This window comes from Hemibagrus wyckioides, linkage group LG22 (genome assembly GCF_019097595.1).
Source record: "Hemibagrus wyckioides isolate EC202008001 linkage group LG22, SWU_Hwy_1.0, whole genome shotgun sequence".
Taxonomy (NCBI): Eukaryota; Metazoa; Chordata; class Actinopteri; order Siluriformes; family Bagridae; genus Hemibagrus; species Hemibagrus wyckioides.
This window is the reverse complement of record NC_080731.1, coordinates 3,522,145-3,543,325: the sequence shown is the minus strand read 5'-3', so window position 1 is coordinate 3,543,325 and position 21,181 is coordinate 3,522,145. Positions and strand designations below refer to the sequence as shown.

The 21,181-nt window shown below is 39.3% G+C and overlaps 1 protein-coding gene across 5 annotated transcripts in view; it reads left to right on the top strand.

The window, feature by feature from the left end:
- Nucleotides 1-19,183, top strand: part of slc39a14 (solute carrier family 39 member 14) — a 40,425-nt gene extending 21,242 nt beyond the window's left edge. For 4 of the 5 annotated variants that reach the window (XM_058374340.1, XM_058374339.1, XM_058374341.1 and 1 more), the window contains 6 exons: nucleotides 3,926-4,095; nucleotides 6,856-6,978; nucleotides 9,834-9,998; nucleotides 10,675-10,873; nucleotides 11,589-11,773; nucleotides 11,959-19,183. In XM_058374340.1, coding sequence (XP_058230323.1) covers nucleotides 3,926-4,095; nucleotides 6,856-6,978; nucleotides 9,834-9,998; nucleotides 10,675-10,873; nucleotides 11,589-11,773; nucleotides 11,959-12,111 — 995 coding nt within the window. In that variant the 3' untranslated portion in view covers nucleotides 12,112-19,183. Of the gene's footprint in view, nucleotides 1-1,815; nucleotides 1,986-3,925; nucleotides 4,096-6,855; nucleotides 6,979-9,833; nucleotides 9,999-10,674; nucleotides 10,874-11,588; nucleotides 11,774-11,958 lie in introns of all 5 variants that reach the window. The other variant, XM_058374338.1, reaches the window with a different exon arrangement.
- Nucleotides 19,184-21,181: the final 1,998 nt, after the last annotated feature.

Here is a 21,181-nt window from a genome sequence, read left to right as displayed (position 1 = left end):
TTAGAGTTATAGATTAATATTTTTGGTTGTTTTATATACCAGAAACTGTTTTGCACTATTTTAGTTTTCTTTATTCACCAAAAATGATGGGGGGCAGAGAGTGTGAACATTTTTGGACTCAACTTTATTTTTAGTATTGTAGTAAAAAAAAAAGATATTTATTTTTATTATTATTTATATGTTTTTTATGTTTTATATATATATATATTGTGTGTGTGTGTGTGTGTGTGTTTTAAATTTGTATATTTCCACTCAAATCTATTCTCTTCTTCGTAAGTAATCTGAAGTACAGTGTAGCTTATTGTTACAAAGCTCTGTACAAATAAAACAGATCATTTTAACATCAAGCCCCACCTCCTCTCGAATATAATTGGCTGCTAATCATACTTGGTTCACTCTGATTGGCTGCCAGATAGAGAACCAGAGAGAGAGGCTGTGACGCTGCAGTGCTGCTCATTTAAATGTTTTAGCAATAAACAAATAATATGTCAATGAAAATAGACGTTCTAAAGCTTATATTCTCCATGTCGCAGCCCCTGGGGCTCGGCGTAGACGGGAGAAATGTTTAGGAAGTTTGCCAGAAGCCACGATTTAGGCCAGAGATATAAAAAGGCAGGTTTGAAACGAGACCAGAGAAGAGTCCGTGTTTTGTGGTGGCTGCTGGCTAGACAGAGGGGAAGGTAATAATTATGTGGGCAGTGTGTGTGCTCTGAGATTTTCAGCACAATGTTTGTGTATTGTTTTTAAAGCACATAACTTTCCCTGTGCTGTATACATGAGCTCGTGATTGTCCAGAGTCACCCTGATGGAGGTTTGAGCTGTAAACCTCACAGTAATGGGGCAAAACCCTGGACACCTGCAGCTTAACACCAAAACTATTCAGAGTGGAAGAGAAACTCCACCCAAGATCTACAATTTTCAGTTAGTTTCATTCTGATTCAGCCTACCAGAGTAGAGCAGCCTGTAAACTCCAGCTTATTTTCAGAGCAGAGCTCTTGCCTCGCCTCGAGGCAGCGTCTCTACCCTCGCTGTCCACCTAGGGAGAGTGGGGGAGGGAGAGGAGGTCAGAGAGAAGGACAGAGAGGACTGAGGGAGGATCATCAGGATGTAGGGCAATGTGTAAAGTGACTCAACAACAAACTGAGAGGATAGAGGAGGAAGTGGAGAGACTAGATGAATCTGCCCTTTTGCCCTTCCTGAAAAGTTCTGGGGCTTCTGCTTATTTTGTGGCCTCGTGTCATCTTTAGACTTTTTTCTCACCAGGGGTTTTCTTGCCCATCTGGGGGCTTCTGCCCATCTGGGTGGGGTTGGGGGCTTCTGCCTATCTAGGGGGGCTTCTTGCCCATCTGCGGGACTTCCTGCCCGACTGTGGGGCTTCTGTCCCTCATGGAGTGTCTGCACATCTTTAAGTTTCTTCCTAACCTGGAGCTCCTGCCCATTTAGGAGCTTCTACCCATTTGTGTGCTCCTGACCCTCTGTAAATCTCTGCCCATTTTGGGGCTTCTGCCCATCTGGGGCTTTTTTTGTTTCTAACCTGGGCCATGTTGGGACCCTTTTCCTAACATGGGGACCTTTGGGCTTCTTCTAAACCAGGATCATCTGCCTATGCTGGAGCCTCTTATCATTAGTGCTTCTGCCCAGCTGTGGTCTTCTGTCCATTCTGGGGCTTCTGCTATCGTTTGTTCATATACTTACTTTACTGAAGCTAAATATCACACAGATGGTCAAAGCTGACACTGTGTGTGTGTGTTGCTGATTTTGTTTGTGTTTTTTTGTGTCTAAATTGTGTGTGTGTGTGTGTGTGTGCATGTCCAGTGTGGGGTTTTGCTGTGCTCAGTGTGACTGTAGTCAGTTTGTTCGCTCTGACCGGTGTGTTTGTGGTGCCACTGATGAGGACACGATTCATGCGCAGAGTCCTCGTCTTTTTCATCGCTCTGTCCATCGGGACGCTCTTCTCCACTGCCGTCTTCCAGCTGCTGCCGGAGGTCCAGTATACACGCTCTCTCTCTCTCTCACACACACACACACACACACACACACACACACACGATAAGGTAATACTGGGCTCCATCCGCCGCCGCTGCTGTATAACCGAGGAAGAACATTTTATTTTGATTATTTTATTTCCTCATATCACAGAAACTGGAAATCTGTTTATCACGCGGATCAGAGATCTGAAATCACTGGGAATCTGACCAGAATCTGACGATGTCACAGATTTTCTCTATTTTCACATTTTTATTGATTCATTAAAATGTTTGTATATGAGCTTATGTACAATATTTTTATTTCAATGTTTGTTTTTTTTCTTTTGTCCCCTTTGTTTGTTTTTTCCTTTTATTCTTTCTTGCTTTTGTTCTGTTTTTCTTTATTCATTCTTTCTCTGTTTTTTCTTTTTCTTTTTTGTCTTTCTTTTTTGACTTTTTTTTCTATTTCACCTTTTTTCTAATTTTTTTTGCATTCTTGCTATTTTCTTGCTTACTTCACATTTTTCCACTCTCTTCTTCCCTCTTTCTCTTCCTGATTGAGTAATGTAGGTCAACTGCAGACTTTTTTTTGGGTCACTTTCTTAAATCTTAAAGCAGTGGTTTACATTCCCATGTGTCAAATGGAGCATTATTTAGCAACAGGTTGAGTCATTATTTGTTAAATGGAGCATTATTTAGCAGCAGGGTTACAACACTTTTTTTTTTTTTTTTTTAGAACAGCGCATTATTTAGCAAGAGGTTTAGTCCTTATCTGTTAAATGGAGCATTATCTAGCAGGAGGTTTAGTCCTTATTTGTTGAATGGAGCATTATTTACCAGCAATGATCGTTCTTGATTGTTAACTGGAGCACTGTTTAGCATCGGATTTAGTTAAGATTTCTTCAGAGAAAAAAAGTCCTAAGAAACAGGGCGGTAATAATATAGAGCTCACATTCATGAAAACAGACTTCATTCATTCAGGGCTGATTAGGTTCGAATCCCCTCATTAACAGAGGTAATGAAGTGCTGCGTGTTCCTGGGAGAATGATTGAGGAAGCGTGTGTGAGTGTGTGTCTGTGTGTGTTTCAGTTAAAATATCAGGGTTCGACATAGCCTGAGGTGTGTTTACGTCTGCTCTGAGGGACGACTGAGTGTGTGTTACGGGGGGAGAGCATGGGAAAGACGTTTTGTGTGTGTGTGTGAGATCATGCGTATGTGTGTGTGTGTTTGTGGCCTGAGGAAAGGTACATTGATGGACTGAGTGTAGCCTGAGGGATGACTGAAAGAATGAAGAGGAAGCAGGTTGTATTTGTTTACTGGTGCATTTAAAAACTAAGGTCTTTTTGTTGTTATTTATTTATTTATTTATTTATTTATTTATTTATTTATTTATTTATTTATTTATTTATTTATTTACATTATAATAAACAATTCTCTCTTTAAGGTTTTCAATCACAACAGCATTTCTAATGAGTGCCGGTGAAATCAAGGACCGTGCCGTATTTTCCAGATCAGGCTTCTATAGGACACTTGTGGGGGAAATAAATGCAAAAAAATAAATAAATAAACAAATTAATAAATAAATAAACAAAAAAAACCAATTAAATATATAAACAAATAAATAAAAAAACAAATAAATATATAATAAAAGCCAAAAAAAAAAAATAGACTAGGGGAAAAAATATGTTGGGAAACATGATATCTTAATTCTGTCTGGAAAATACGGCTGAATTTCTTGGAATGACAGACGTCACTGAATGTGTGATCTGATCATGCGAGAATCTGATGACCGGGATTTTTAATTCAAATCTAACAAATTATTTTTTCTCTCTCTTCTCCCTTAAGGTCTCAGAAATGCTCTAAAAATCTGTAACCACACTAATGAATCTCTCTCTCTCTCTCTCTCTCTCTCTCTCTCTCTCTCTGGTCTTGTGCCCCTCCGGCCTGCGTGGGTTCAGTGTGGGGTTACGGGTTCGTGTGTGTTACGGTGATCTCGCTGTGTTCGCTGCTCGGCGCCAGTGTGGTGCCGTTCATGAGGAAAACCTTTTACAAACGGCTGCTGCTCTACTTCATAGCTCTGGCCATCGGCACACTTTATTCCAACGCTCTCTTTCAGCTCATCCCTGAGGTAGAGTTCACTTCCACCGGTTATATTAAAGGAGTATGACTGTGTGTGTGTGTGTGTGTGTGTGTGTGTGTGTGTGTGATTTGCCATGAACAGGAAATACGTCCCGTTTTCTTCTACTTCTAATATTAAAAGAACACCATTCACTCGATTAACACAAGGCCAGGTTTCTAAGGTTTCTTTAATGACCAGTGACTCCGCCTCCGAAACGTTTCCTCTCTTCTGGTCCATCTTTATACCATGTCGTTCTTGAATTCTGGATTCTGATTGGTCAGAAGATATATATTAATGCAGGTTTATATTCACGCTCCTGTCTTAGTACGTTGCCGTTTCTATAGCAACCGCTCAGTCACTGGAACTGCTGTTTGTTGTAGTTAAACAAATACACCGATCAGCCACAACATTATGACCACCTGCCTAATATCATGTCTGTCCCCACTTTTACTGCCAAAACAGCCCTGACCCGTCGAGGCATGGACTCCAGTGGATCCCTGAAGGTGTGCTATCACAGCCATCAGGGAATACTGTTTCAATGAAAGAGTGTAGATGGTCTGTAACAATGCTTAGGTAGGTGGTACATATCAAAGTAACATCCACATGGATGGCAGGACCCAATGTTTCCCAGAAACAATGTTGGGCAGAACATTGCCCAAAGCAGGACACTGCCTCCGCCGGCTCGCCTTCTTCCCATAGTGCATACTGGTGCCATGTGTTCCCCTGGTAAGAGACACACACGCACCCGGCCATCCACGTGATGTAAAAGAAAACATGATTCATCAGACCAGGCCTTCTTCCATTGCTCTGTGGTCCAGTTCTGATGCTCACGTGTCCATTGTTGGTACTTTCAGAAGTGCACAGAGGTCAGCACAGGCACCCTGACTGGTCTGCAGCTCTGCAGCCCCATACACAACAAACTATGATGCACTGTGTATTCTGACTCCTTTCTATCAGAACCAGCATTAACTTCTTCAACAATTTGAGCAACAGTAGCTCGTCTGTTGGATCAGATCACACGGGCCAGCCTTCACTCCCCACATGCTTTAATGAACCTTGACCGCCCATGACCCTGTTGCCGGTTCACCACTGTTCCTTCCTTGGACCACTTTTGATAGATACTGACCACTGCAGACCGGGAACACCCCACAAGAGCTGCAGTTTTGGAGATGCTCTGATCCAGTGGTCTAGCCATCACAATTTGGCCCTTCATCAAACTCGCTCAAATCCTTACACTTGTCCATTTTTCCTGCTTCTAACATCAACTTTAAGGACAAAATGTTCACTTGCTGCCTAATATATCCCACCCACTAACAGGTGCCATGATGAGGAGATCATCAGTCTTTACTTCACCTCTCAGGGGTCATAATGTTATGTCTGATCGGTGTAATCGTTGATATTGCAACTTGTAATGGTTTCATGGTTTCGTTCGTTAAAGTAAGTTGTTAACTATAAACAAATGAAACCACTGAGACTGGAGTCAGTGTTTAGTGTAAACACTACTGTACTTGTCTTTAAAGGTGCGTCGTTACTTTTAGTAATAAACTCATGAACATGGTGGCTTGGGAAAGTTTTGGCTAAATATAACGCAGTGTAGAACTTCTTATATTTTCTCCCAGTGCTGCTGTGGACTCCAGGATTTTCCCACCCAGTTCTCTCCACAGCCAAAGAACATCTAAAACCTTTAAATAGAAGAACGTGGCTGCATCTTACGATGAGTGGGGAAAAATATATCTAAATATATACACATCCCTAATTTAAATTATTTGTAAAATTGATTTCTGTGTCTAATTTTAAATCAAATTCATTTTTTTAAATTACAAATCAAAAATTCAAATTAGAAATTCAACAATTTTCAATTTTCCAAGGATCTGCTCTGGGTTTATCTGCATGTCCTAATCAACCTCGGTTTAATTAGAGCCGCTGATCGGAATGGGGGAAGCCTGGCGAGGATAGGAGCTGTTAAATCCCAGATCAGCCTTCACTGTGAATCTCAGGAATCTGGAAATTAGACAAAATGTACAGCAAACAAACTGTTAGCTGATCTGGATCTCTGACTTTTTTTATTTTTATTCGAAAGACAAAAATGTTAACACAGCTAACACTGATATATGTGAATTAAGGTATGCTAATTGGTAGCTATCAGTTTCCGTACCCTGTTAGCTGTGTTAGCATGTTTGGTCGAGCCGTTTCTTTGGTGTGTTTAAAATAGGTAACTATAAATTATTAATGAATTTTTTCTTTTATTTTTTTGTTAGATTTTTTAAAAGTAATTTTAGTGTGGTTTTTTTTGTATATGAGACAGCTGTAAGAGTAGCCTAATGGAGTTGTTAGTATTTTCTACCTTTATTTATTTATTTTATTTATTTATTTATTTATAAATAAATTCTAACTAAATACAATCCTGGCAAATTATAAAATTATTTATATATTTTTATATAAATTATTTTTTGAACATTTATCAAATATACTGTTAACTTGCTATAGATAAATATAGGGAATAAATGTAGAAAATTTAAAAAATGAAGAATTTCTTTTTATTATTATTTTACACACCATTAAAATAATTATCAGTAGCTTGATCACTAACCTACACACATCAGGTGCTACTGATAAATGCATATATTTATATTCATATTATAATCACATGAGACCTGATTTGAGACCCAGCCCTAGAGTCTGATATTCCTGTGTTAGAATAACTAGATAAAATCTAGCTAATAAATGTTTATTTTTTTTCCAGAAGTAAACTTGATTCTTTCTGTGCAGGCGTTTGGGTTCGACCCCATGGAATCGTACTACGTGTCCAAATCCGCCGTCGTCTTCGGAGGTTTCTATCTGTTCTTCTTCACGGAGAAAGTCCTCAAGATGATCCTCAAACCCAAACACAGGGTGAGTGAGAGAGAGACGTGGGGATTCGATCTCAAACCCTTCTGGTCATCCTCATGTAGTGATGAAATTGAACTGTTGTATTTAGATGTCTCTTATTTTTAATAAAAATAAAATAAAATACGTTTAAATATACTTTACTCAACCAATGAGGACAATCAGTGCAGTAGGATAGGAGCAAATAACAACAAACTACAAACAGCAACAACAAATGGACAAAATGTGAGCAAGCATTAGACAAATCTTATCAAATCTTATTGTTGATATTTATTATTTTTATTTATTTATGAATAAAGAATATTTATTCTATTACTTTTACTAATATTAATATATTATTTTATTATTATTTATATAGTTATCTTTAGAATGTTTATTATTATTATTATACTACATCATTAATTATGTTTAATTATATATATATATATATATATAATGAAATCAATAATTTTTAAATTATAATAACTCTACCACTGACTATTTATTTATTTATTTATTTATTTATAAATTATATATTTGTATTTATAATATTTATTTATTTAGTTATTAACACAACAAATATAAGGGTAATTATATTAGAAAATAAAATATTTTTTCTTTTTTTAACAGGAAAATTATAAATAGACAATTTTAATATAAAAAAGAAAATTGAATAGTGGCGTCAGTATTATTATTATTATTATTATTTTAATTTTATATAATTGTAAAATTAAATTAATATTAATTTTATTAATATTATATTTTTTTTATTAATTAATTGATTTCTTTAATTAATTAATTAATTTATTTATTTTTTACTAAACGGAAAACTTTTAAATACATTTTTAACTGATTTTTCATTATTTATCTTGAACTCCCTTCCAGTTTTCTCATGCACCACGTCAGTAGTTTCCGAGTGGTGGGTGTGTGCTCTCTCTCTCTCTCTCTCTCTCTCAGCGGTGAAACCTGTCTAACAGGAGAGAGCAGAACAAATAAAAGTGGTGATATTCCACTGACTCAGGAATGTTTGCTCCAAGTCAGAGTAATATAGTTCATTAGGGTTTTCTTTCATTCGAGATTCATTTGCATTTCCTCGTTCAGTCTGCACCAGACAACAAACACTAATCCAACATTTCCCACCAGTTAGTCTGGTATTTATTTAAGTATTACTCAAATAATAAATGTACTAAATGCTTCAGTCAGAGAGTTATGTGTGTGTATGAAGGCTACTCGCACTTTTTTTTTGGGTGACGCTCCTGGAGCTATCACCTACATCAGCAGCAAAGGTTACATGGGCATGTCAGAAAGACAATTGTTTCCATTCAGGTTCATTCAATTGCAAAACTCTGCTGGAATTTCTTTTAAAATATGACACGTCATATTTTGACACGTCATGACTTAGTGACTAGCCGGCATAAAGAAAGGCTTACACACACAAATTAGGAGAAAAACTCGGTACTAAAAGTGTGTATTATAATATAGGAGTACAGAAAAATCAGTACAGACAGCATGTGTAAAAGTACATACATTATATACTGTATGAAAGTACTGACCTGATGGAAAGTTAGAGGAGTTGATGGAGGTATATATGAAAGGAAAGATGCTACATATATAAGTGTTATGAAAGTACAGACATTACATGTTGAAGTACAGACATTACACGACAAACTACAGGAAGTACATGTCAAAGTACAGACGTTACGTATGGAAATACAGACATTACACATCGAGGTCAGACATTACAGATGGAAGTACAGACATTACACATGGAAGTACAGACATTCATTCATTCATTCATTCATTCATTCATTCATTCATTCATTCATTCATTCATTGTCTCCCGCTTATCCGGAGCCGGTTCGCAGGGGCAGCAGTCTAAGCAGGGATGCGCAGACTTCCCTCTCCCTAGACACTTCCTCCAACCTTTCCAGAGGAATTCCAAGGCGTTCCCAGGTCAGCCAAGAGACATAGTCCCTCCAGCGTGTCCTGGGTCTTCCCCGGGGTCTCTTCCCGGTGGGGCATGTCCGTCAAACCTCCCCTGGGAGACGTCCAGGAGGCATCCGAAACAGGTGCCCGAACCACCTCAACTGGCCCCTTTGATGTGGAGGAGCAGCAGCTCTACTCCAAACTGACCCCGGGTGACAGATCTCCTTACCCTGTCTCTAAGGGAACGCCCCACCACCCTAAGAAGGAAACTCATTTCGGCCTTTTCGGTCCTTTTGGTCATGACCCAAAGCTCATTAGACCTCAAAATACAGGCATTACACATGGAAGAACAGGCACTACATGTCTAAGTACAGACATTACATATGGAAACACGGACATTAAACGGCGACAGGGTCATGGACGGCCAAGACTCAGTGAAGACTCACGTGGGGAGCGAAGGCTGACCCGATCCAACAGACGAGCTACTGTTGCTCAGATTGCTGAAGAAGTTAATGCTGGTTCTGATAGAAAGGGGTCAGAATACACAGTGCAGGACCAACACAATGTTAGGCAGGTGGTCATAATGTTATGCCTGATCGGTGTATAGCAGTACACACATAATAAGGGATAATAAGGGTGTGGTTTACAGTGATGGTGATGACAGCTGAGAGGAAATATTTATTTTTGTACATTAGATAATGAATCACGGTCTTTTAAGGACACACCCCTTATAGGAAACATTTAATGGTGTTGACACTGTCATGGTATGAGGTGTGTAAAGTATATCATTAATTATGATTCATGATTTTTTTTAGCTCTAGAAGGAGATTTGTTGAAGAATGTATCAGGGACGTTGTGTTGCCTCCCCCTTGTGGTCAATAGCAACCACTACAATGATATTTTACCAGAGCCGCTAGTTATTCCTGTCTCTCTTTCTTTATCTTTTTTTCTTCCAGGGAGGACATGGGCACAGTCATTTCCCAGTGGGAAACGGTGATATGGAGGACGGAGTGATGGAGAAGCTGCAGAATGGAGAGGCAGGAGGAGCCATGTCCTTGCCTCGGGTGGACGGAGAGACCAGAGAGGACGACAAAATGCTGAGCGCCGGACAAACGGCACAGGTCAGAACAACGGGAGTGACACGGGTGTCCTTCCTCTGCCTTTATGCTCAACGTTTTATTCACCACTTTATTATAATTAATACTAATAATAAAAGTGATTATTTTGAAAATATTAAAATAGGTCGTTATTTGCAGGAATGCAGTCTCTTTGGGTTCTACATTTCACACTTTTGGCTTTTCTTGACACAGATAATGACCTTAAAAACATTCAAACTGTGATAACACAGAGCTATTAATATTGTGTGTCCTAGTATTAATGATTGATCGCTCTCTCTCTCTCTCTCTCTCTCTCTGTCTCTCTCTCTCTCTCTCTCTCTCTTGTCTGTCCGCCTTGTTCTCTTGGTCCCTATCTGTCTGTCTGTCTGTCTGTCTCTTTCTTCCCATTTGTCTGTATGCCTGTCTCTCCCTTTTCTCTGTCTTTCTCTGTCTGTCTGTCTGTATCTGCCCATCTGTCTGTATGTCTCACTTTCTTTCTTTTCTCTCTCTCTCTCTCTCTCTCTCTCTCTCTCTCTCTCTTTTTCCATGTCTTTATGTCTGTCTCTTTCTTTGTCGGTCTGTTGCTCTCTGTCTTTTACTCCTCTCCCTCTCTGCCCACTTGTCTGTATGCATATCTTTCACTTTCTCTCTTTTGTCTGTCTGTCTGTCTCTCTCTCTCTCTCTCTCTCTCTCTCTGCAGGACACTCAGGGGGGGTGTTACTGGTTGAAGGGTCGAGCGTATTCAGACATCGGGACCTTGGCGTGGATGATCACTCTCAGTGACGGACTCCATAACTTTATAGATGGTTTGGCCATCGGAGCCTCGTTCACTGCCTCGGTGTTCCAGGGCATCAGCACATCGGTGGCCATCCTGTGTGAGGAGTTTCCTCATGAACTGGGTGAGAAACACACACACACACACACACTTTCTCTCACTCTATCGTAAATCTGTCTGTTTTCCCGTCACCACAGTAAACTGAGACCATGCCTTTGTAAACGTTTTGAGTTTGTAGTAATTTAATATTCCAGTACAGTTCTTCTGTGATACGAAGTTAAACGCCTGCGCTAATGCTGTTTACACGCTAACCCTGTTTAAACGCTAACGCTGTTTACACGCTAACCCTGTTTACACGCTAACCCTGCGCTCACAGACAACCATTCGTTTTCTGAGACACATTTGAATTAAGATGTTCATATCTGCCCTGTCTCTTTCTCTCTGTACTGTATAATGTGTCAACAGACTTATAGAGTTTCTTTCTCTCTCATTATTTTTCTCCTCTCTCTATCTGTCTTTATGCCTGTCTCATTCTTTATCTCATCTGTCTGTCACTCTCTCTCTCTCTCTCTCTCTCTCACGGTCTTCTTTGCCCATCTGTCTGTATGCATGTCTCTCACTTTCTCTCTTTTGTCTGTCTGTCGGTCTCTCTCTCTCTCTCTCTCTCTCTCTTGCTCACTTATTTCCCTCACTTGTCTCTCTCTCGCTCCCTCACCCCTCTCTGTCTCTGTCTCTCTCTCTTGCTCACTTATTTCCCTCACTTGTCTCTCTCTTGCTCTCTCGCTCCCTCACCCCTCTCTCTCTCTCTCTCTCTCTCTCTCTCCCCTCCTGGTATTCAGGTGACTTTGTGATCCTGCTGAACGCTGGAATGAGCATCCAGCAAGCTCTGTTCTTTAACTTCCTGTCAGCCTGCTGCTGTTATTTGGGAATGGGATTCGGAATTCTGGCAGGAAACCAGTTCTCACCAAACTGGATCTTCGCTCTGGCAGGCGGAATGTTCCTCTACATCGCCCTGGCTGACATGGTGAGTGTGGATTACTTTCTGTATCTAAATAAAAAAGATCATGCTACTATGACTTTAAATCCTCTCAGAAATCCTGTCTCTCCCTCTCTCTCTCTCTCTCTCCAGTACATTAAATGAACTGATCCTTTAAGCACTCTTTTAAACCCGCGAGCTTTTAACCATGACGCGTCTTTGTGTCCGATCAGTTTCCCGAGATGAACGAAGTGAGTCGTGAGGAAGAGGAAGCTGGAGGAAGCGCAAACCTCGTGACCTTCGCCATCCAGAACGCCGGCCTGCTCACGGGTTTCGCCATCATGCTCCTCCTGACTGTTTACTCAGGACAGATACAGCTCGGATAGCACCGGACGACCATGGGACCCGACTTGACCTTTAACCTTTAAACCCCTCCCTCGGATTGAGGATCTACCCGATGAGAAGTGAGTGCAGGACTCAGATTTCAGCTCTGAGCCTGACATTAACTGTGCAATGTTGAAGGAACTCTGAGGGGCTGCTGAAAGGCTCAAGGAGGGGGTGGAACAAAAACTCGCTCTGAGCCAATCCAGATGCAAAATGACAACTTTAACTGACGTACAATATGCATTTGTGATTTTTCTTCCTTTATTTTCCTCTATATTGCGTTCTTTTTCTTTAGTTTTCGTCCCTTGGTTTTCGCCATGATGGACCAGTTTGAGAGGAACACTCAGATCTTTGATCATCTAATGGTCCATGTTTCAACGCTCGATATTTGCTTTCAGTGCTACATTTGAGAAGTATTTCGCCGAACGTGTTGTAGACTAGCGCTTTATCGTAAATTAACGGCTACATTCTCGTCTCCTGATAGAAACGCTGATTATATAAAACATAACGTTCGCTAATTAAGGGTCGTGTTCCAATCCTCTTTTTACCTCACCCTTGTTGACTTCCCCAACAAGATAGAGATACCCTGCAGCCAAAGCTAAAGAGAACCGTGAAGCTAAACCGGTTTCCACAGCGTGTTCGTTGTGTCCTAGCTTCTGTATGACCTTTAAAACGTTTCTCAAAAATAGATTTCTAGAGATATCCTGTCACCAGCTCACGCTAGATAGCACTAGCACTGAAGAATCCCAAATAAATATGCACCTCGCTAGTTCATGATAGCCTGTCAGCTAGAGTTACGACTTTAAATCCTCTCAGAAATCCTGTTGATTTCACAAAGCTAGCAAGCATTAGGAGCTAATCATCTATTCTACTTAATTCCTCACAGACATCCTGTCAATAAAACTGTTCGATTTTACTTTAAATACTCTTATAAAATCCGGTCACTAGTTCATGTTAGCCTGCTAGCTATTACGACTTTAAATTCAGTTATGACTCCATCTCGGAAATCCCATCAGATTCACTCGTTAGTCAGCTAGCTAGCAGTAGCAGATAATCATTTATGGAGTAAATTCCTCACAGAAATTCTGTCGAAAGCTCGATCCTGTGCGATTTCACTCAAGGAAGCAAGATTCTATCATCAGCTGATGTTAGCCAGCTAGCTAGAAAGCAGTTATTCAGGAATAGGACTTAAATCCTCTCAGGATAGATCATGTTAAGAAGCTCATTAGCTTACTAAAATATCTATTATAAATAAGCTACATTTCTCTCAAAACTCCTGATAGCATGTTAGACCGCTAGCTAGCATTAGTGGATAAACATTCCTGAATATAACAAAATCCTGTATATCTGAAATCCTGTCAGCTTAGCTTGTTTTAGCAAGCTGCTAGTGATGGCGGCTAAAATGTATGAAAATCTGAATTCTTTACAGAAATCCTGTCATTAGTTGCATTTTTTCTTTTATCTAGTGTTAGGATTTAAAATCCTGTTAGGTTAGCTCATGATCACCTACTTATTAGCCAGCTAGCATTAACAAATGAACAAATGACGGGTTTTTCAATTGGAGATACACTTACATCAGTAAAAGTTAAAACTTCTAGTTGATGTTCCCTGTGAAACTAGCGTAATGATTTTAAATCCTGTCTGGTTAGCCCATGTTAACCTGCTCGCTAGCTAGCTTTACCAAATGAACTTTTACTAATACAAGCTAACTTGAAATTCAAAGTCAGAAATCCAAGTTCTTCATGCAGCCAGGATTATGATCAAAAATCCTCTCAGAAATCCTGTCAGGTTACTTCATATGTTAGCTAGCTAGCAGATAAACATTCCTGAATATGACTTTTACTAGTACAAGATTAACTCCTCTCAGAAATCCTGTCATTAATTACTATTCTCCTTCTAGCTAGTGTTATTTAAAATCCTGTCAGATTAGCTCATACTAACCTGCTCACTACATAGCTAGCGTTACCAAATGAGCTTACTAACTAACTTTCTACCAAATGACAGGATTTCTGACAGGAGTTAAACTTGTACTAGTAAAAGTTCTCCATGTCGGCAGCATTATGATCAAAAATCCTCTCAGAAATCCTGTCTCGTTAGCCCATGTTAGCTAGCTAGCTGATAAACGTTCCTGAATATGACTTTTACTAGTAAAAGTTTAACTCCTTTCAGAAATCCTATCATTAATTACTATTCTCCTTCTAGTTAGTGTTATGATTTAAAATCCTGTCAGATTAGATCATATTAATCTGTTCGCTAGCCAGCATTACCAAATGAGCTTATTAACTAACTAGCTAACTAACGACAGGATTTCTGACAGGAGTTAAACTTGTACTAGTAAAAGTTCTCCGTGTAGGAGGCACTATGATTAAAAATCCTCTCCGAAATCCTGTTACGTTAGTTTGTATGTTAGCTAGCTAGCAGATAAACATTCCTGAATATGATTTCAAATCCTCTCAGGAATTATGGCATTAGTTGACCTTTACCTGACTAGCGAGAGTTACGATTAAAAATCCTCTCAGAAATCCTGTCAGGTTGTTTCATGTTAGTTTCCTGCTAGCTAAAATAAGCAGATAAACATTCCAGAATATGACTTCTAAAGAAACCCTGTCAGGAACGCACATGTTAGCCATCTAGTTCCACTGAAAGAAAAAGAAAAGAAAAAAAACGGGAAGACAACAAGAGGTGTGTTGTAAAATGTCCAGAAAATATAAGAAAATATTCCCTGTGGAATTCCTGAACACTTCTGCCATCTTGTAATCAGAAGCTAGTTAGCATCTCTAAGCTCAAATTAATAATGTCATTCTTTTTCATTTGGAACGAGTCACATTCTCCTGCTAGCAATGCAAACATGCTAAATTAGCCTTTCAGCTCAGCTTAGCTTTGTGTCAGCTGCCGTTTTTATTCCGAACAGCGTTCCCGAGCGTCACTGCCATCGTCGTGGATGAGTGGAAGTGCAGGCACTATTGTGTGGGGCGATGTTTATTTCATATTGTATTATTTCTCAAAGAATCACAGACCCATGTCTAGTAGACCAAATACACGCCTTTATTTTGCTGTATTCCTTTCTAATATTTTTTTTTTAGTTTTGGGGTTGGTTTGTTTGTTTGTTTGTTTGTTTGTTTGTTTATCTATCGCTGTTATATCTTTATATGAAGAAGTTCTCATCCTGACACGTCATTTTCATATTTATTTCAACTCTGCTGTATGTGTCACGTAACACACAGGAGCCTGTCTGATATAATACGTTAAGGTTCCACTGATATTGTATGAGAACGTTAGCAAACCGCAAACCGGAGCATTATGACGTGTTAAATCGTGTTAACTGACACTTTATTTATTTGACTAAATTCGATCCAAAGAATGAGCCGTCGCTATGGAAACGCTAACCTGCGATTTGATCGACGGACCGAGATGCAGTCAACTGACCAATCAGAATCGAGTGTTCAGCAGTGACTTTTAATCTTACTTCATGCTAACGTTTGTGGTTTGTTAGCGTTTTCTTAAAACTTTACACGTAACCTTGATGTAAAGGGAACACATGGGGTCTGGTTCAGGGTCATCACGGGGTCATCAGGAGTCACGTTCTTTCTTTTGTAGAGATACTGTTTAAATTCTGTCTTCCAGTTGATTTTGTCCAAACATTTGGTTTAAAAAGGGAATCAGCACGAGTGTAAACACGATACAGGGAACAGTACAGAGCCACGGCTAGTAACCCTGCACCTACAGTGACCCGTATGATAGGTTACGACTGACCGATCGGTACAGATACGTGAGCTATAATAAGATCACTGCTAATACACTAGTTACAGAGTGACCGTGTCTGACCCTGGGCTTTCATTTCTACATGGACAGTATTTTGTTTTTGTTCTCTATTTTTTTCAGTGTAATGAATTTTGTCTCTGGAATATATTTAGTAGTTTTTCTTTGTTTATGTGCGAGTGGACCTGAGGCGTGTTTTCGTACATGGATTTTTACCAAGTTAACCGTAGCCGTAATCTCAAACCTGCTTGTTGTTAAACGTAAAGAGATTAGATTACGGAAACTGTTTCACATAATTCTGCTCTCGTCTGAAGAAAAGACTTTATGGCTGGAGTGAGTTTAGGAGATATTTATTTGCTGAAAGTTTGAACACAGTATCATTTACCACCCCAGCGTAATTATACGACTGATATACAGACACTCTCAGAGATGACGGGATCGCTTAGCTCTTTTTATCCTCTTCACGTTAGACTGCAGCTATTAAGTCATTTTGGGGTGGTGGTAGCTCAAGTGGTTAAGGCTCTGGGTCATTGACTGGAAGATCAGGGTTCAAGCCCCAGCACCGCCAAGCTGCCACCATTGGGCCTATTGGATTTGGGGATTTTTTTTTTTTTATGGAACAAACTGGAAGGACAAGCTACTTACATTTAGAGACAAAATTATCTATCAGAACATAACAAACATCGACATTCCCTGGATTTTGGGATTTTTCTTTTAATGGAACAAACTGGAAGGATTTTATGGTTGAAAGTATGACAAGTCACAATGGCCGACTTCCTGACTAGTGAACTAGGGAGCTGATTGGGACACACCCCATGTCTCTTCTGGCCACTTTATATTATATACATATATATATATATGTATTAAAAAAGGAATAAAACATCCTCTGCAGGCTTCTAGAGCATTCTCCAGTGGTTTATTTGCAGATGATGGGTTTTCTTCCATCAAGTCTCGGGTTATCGGACCTTTCCAGTCAACTACTCACTCCAGCCTTCAAAATTCCAGGGTATAGAATTTAACACAATTAAAATATTGGTGAATCTTACATTCGTCAAGAACAGGGCCATGTTTGGTATTATAAATATTCTTCTTATTATTATTATTATTGAGACCCATTAGAATTAAAAACGTCTGTCACAAACCTCTCCCTGTTCCCTACCTGATGCACTATTGTCTATTTAGCAGTAACAAAATCCTGCATCAAGCATCAAGGTTGTAGCTTAGCTGCCATGCTACCACGGATACCTGAATACCCATGATGCATTGTGTCAGACAGAGAAAAAAAAAAAATGAAGCGGTGGGATGAATGAGATTATTAGTCATTTGTAGTGGGTAAATGAGAATAAAAGTGGGCGGAGCCATCTCATAAGGTGTGTCTGGATATTCAAACTGAACGTTTTTGTTTTATTTTACGTTGGTGATGTTTCGAGTTTTGTTCGTTTGTGTTGCTGAAAATGGAACGAAGTGTCCAATATGTTTTGTGTGTGTGTGTGTCCTTTAATCATTGACTCATAAGCCATTGTTTCAGCATCAAGTGTTTGAGAAACGGGTTTATTTCCGACCTGTTGGTCTCGAGCCATCAATGCAAGACTTTGTGCAATGAATAAAAAGACAGAATTTCAATGCAAACGTGTAAAACGGATCGTTTTCGGTCATTCCAGGTTGAGTAAACTTCAGGCAAAGTTTGTTAGATTGAGACAATCCTCATACCTCGTGATTAGCGGCTAATTAGGGCTGAATGATTTGTAAAGCCTGGTATATCCGCGTGTTTTGCTTTAGAAGAAAAACTCAGTGTTCTCGCCTCGACACTGTAGAATCATTCGTAGCTTATTATTATTCGGACCTTGTTGTTACTGTAAGGAATGTCCCGGTGCTCGCTTTCGCCTCGACGTTCTTATTAAAGGAGCAGTTCGTAACTTGTAACTGTGAGGTGGATTGCGTTTCCAGTGAAACAATTCTAAGCCACGCCCATCAGCTGACACCAAACATTCTGTTGGATCTTTATTTGCATCATCAGCAAAGAATTTTCAATAGAAAGCGCTTGTGGATGCCGGTGGGGAGACGGAGATCATATTTCAGGGCCAGAAAGACTGAAGTAAAGAAACTAGCGAGAGCTCGTTACACCTCAGTATTGCGACTCGCATTTTTTTTCCCTCAGTTCTCTTTCTAAAGTCATATGGTTTGTTCCGGATAAACACCTCCTCGACATTACGAACTGCTTCTTTAATATTTTATGTGAATTTTCAAATGAAAATAGTAAACAACAGTTAAAAAACTTGATATAGTTACTGTGATCCTTGAAAGAATTGTAGTCAAATAGGGCGAGCTGGAGCCTCATAAACATGTGCAAAGGATTGTCTAGGAGTACCAAACTCCTTATTATTGTGTCTGTGTGGTTTTTTTTATTATTATTATTGTAACGTATAAATCACTATCATCTTTAAAAAAAAATTCTGTCTCCGAGATGTGTCTTGTTTTGTCTGCTTTACATTTCTGAACTACACCATCATATACAGTGGAACCTCGGCATACTAAGGCCCTCCCTTACGAATTTTCACCTTGAGAATTGAAATTTTGCATCGGCATACGAAGCATTTTCAGCATACGAACGATCCGAACCCCAAGCTTGGCTTGGGTCAGAACTTTGTAAGCAGTCATACAGTTTACATACGCTTTGTCTTGGGAATATTGGTCATATTTTTGCGTGGCTGGAACGGATTATCTGCGTTTACATTATTTCTAATGGGAAAATTAGTTTCGCAATACAAACTTTCACCTCAAGAACTCACCTCCAGAACCAGTGAAATCGGTATGCAGAGGTTCCACTGTAATCCATCATTAAGTGTAGAATTTATTTTATTTAATATTAAGAGTAGGATTTACGAATTACTGAAGAGACACGTTATGGGTTAAAATACACAATCAACATGGTTAGGTCTTTAGTTTTATCCTGGAGTTGTTTCTTTAATTAAGATATCACATACAGGAAGCTGATGACCTCCAGTTTATCATTGTTTGTTTATCACTTCATAATACTTTTGTAATTGAAATCAAATGAACTAAGCAAGTAATAATAAATAGAATGAAAATGCTTAAAATTTAAGAAAAAAAAAAGGTTTTGGACCTATTCTCCCAAAAAAAAAAATACAATGGTTCATAAATATGCAAATTAGCGAAAAACACTCCCTCGTGTCCTCTTATTAAAATACACTGAATAGCTAGCGGGCTTGTTTACGGCTAATAAACTGCACTGCGTTCTAAATTATTATGCAAGTGACATTTCAGTAGGATTTCAATTAAATGGACATTTCAGTTTTCATTTTCCAGTTTAAGTTTTTGCTTGGTTTATTTCTCTATGTGTGTTAATGAGTTTGTGAGCTGATATTAACTAAGGGTAAACTTACTTAATGAGGTTGTTCTAGGTTATTAAGCAGGCCATCGGTTTCATGCAGTGCATGTGAAGATGAAGATGAGTAGAGTGAAAGAGTGAAATGTTTTGCAAAAGGCATTAAAAGGATTGATATTTTGCAGAAAGTAAAGAGAGATCATCGACCTGTGGAAACATTTGTGTGTGATTCGGAGCTCAGACGAATTCAGATAAAAGCTTATTAAGGAAAATTACTGTCAAGCAAATGAATAACATGAAAATGGCAGCTTTAACAGATATTTCAAGCTGTTGGTGTCTCTGGAGTCCAAAGAACCTCTAGATGTGGGATCATCCAGAAGCTTGCAGTCGTGCATAAAGCTTTATTTCGGCCAATCCTAACCAATCAGTGAGCTCAGAAATACATGAAGACTAATTTTCAAACAGTTTTATTCACTCGTGAATGCCGTGCTACACTGGACATCTGGTCCAGATGGATGGAGTTCTGGATGTTTGGTGAATGACCACTCTGTTCCAACAAGACTGATGTCAGTAACTCAATTTTATTTGTATAGCACTTTTACCAATGAACATTGTCTCAGAGCAGCTTTACAGAACATAAGAAACAAAAAACATAGTGCAAAAAGTCCTAGATGTTAGACAAAATCATCCCCAGTGAGCGAGCCTGAGGCGACTGTCCCAAAGAAAAACTCCCTTAGAGGGTATGAGGAAGAAACCTTGAGAGGAACCTCAAGGACTCAAAAGGGAACCTCATCCTCATTTGGGTGACACTGAAGAGTGTGAATATAAATTATTCTAAACACTGGAGAGTGTGATATGAACAATGTCCTTTCTGCAGTCATGTACAGTCAGTTGTGTGATGCAGATACAGCACATGTAGAATGTTAGTGTATGTATTAATTAGGAGGTTGTTGAAGTCCACATAGGGTTAGCAGAGTTGTTTTGATACACCCAGATCCTCACGAAGCAGAATCCAGCGGGAGTTGGTCCATCTCTGGATGCCTCAGGATCCTCACAGGGTTAACTTCTTCTCAGTGAAGGTCTACTGGAGCTGGCGCAATCTCTAGATGCCTTGGAATGGGTAGAAAAAGGAACAGGTTGAAAGGAATTAGCGTAGCTGCGGTTCATGATATTAGCAGCACAAGATGTAAGTATGAGGAGGAATGATGTTTTGGGTCAGAATATTGGGAAGTGAGATGGTAGGTCACTTTAGGGTTCCTGAGGGTGTCAAAATGACCTCAGCAAAATATGTGGAGTTCCTAATTGGCCAGTTCCTGCCATGGTATAAAAAAAGAATAAGAAGAATTGTGTCTTTTGTATATAGTAGATTAGTGGTTAAGGTGTTGGATTACTGATCAGAAGGAAGGTTGTGAGCTGCCACTGCTGGGCCCCTGAGCAAGGCCCTTAACCCCCACCTGCTCAGTTGTATACATAAGATTACTGGACGTCACTCTGGATAAGGGCGTCTGCTAAATGCTGTACATGTAAATAACATTATGTTCATGCAGGACCACACACCATACCATCTACTCCTTGGTTGCTACAGGAATAAAGAGAGACAGTGTCATGGTGTGACCACCAACATGCCCTGACCTCAACCCTACTGAGAAGTTATAGAGCATCCATAAAAGGAAGATCTATGAAGGTGAGCAGCAGAATACCTCAAAACAGCGGCTCTGGGAGGAAATACTGACATCCTCACATGAAATACAGGCAGAAACTCTACATGGACGTAGAAAGTCAGTGGATGAGAGAGTTGTTAAAGTTATGTCGAAGAAGGGCTCATATATTAACATGGAACTTGATCTGTAAATATGTTTTTTTTTTGGAAAAATGATCTGTTCAAGAAATTAGATAAAATAAATCTTAAATCAAAATTAAATTTAGAAAAAATTTAGAAAATTATTATAAGTAGAAAAATCAGAAGT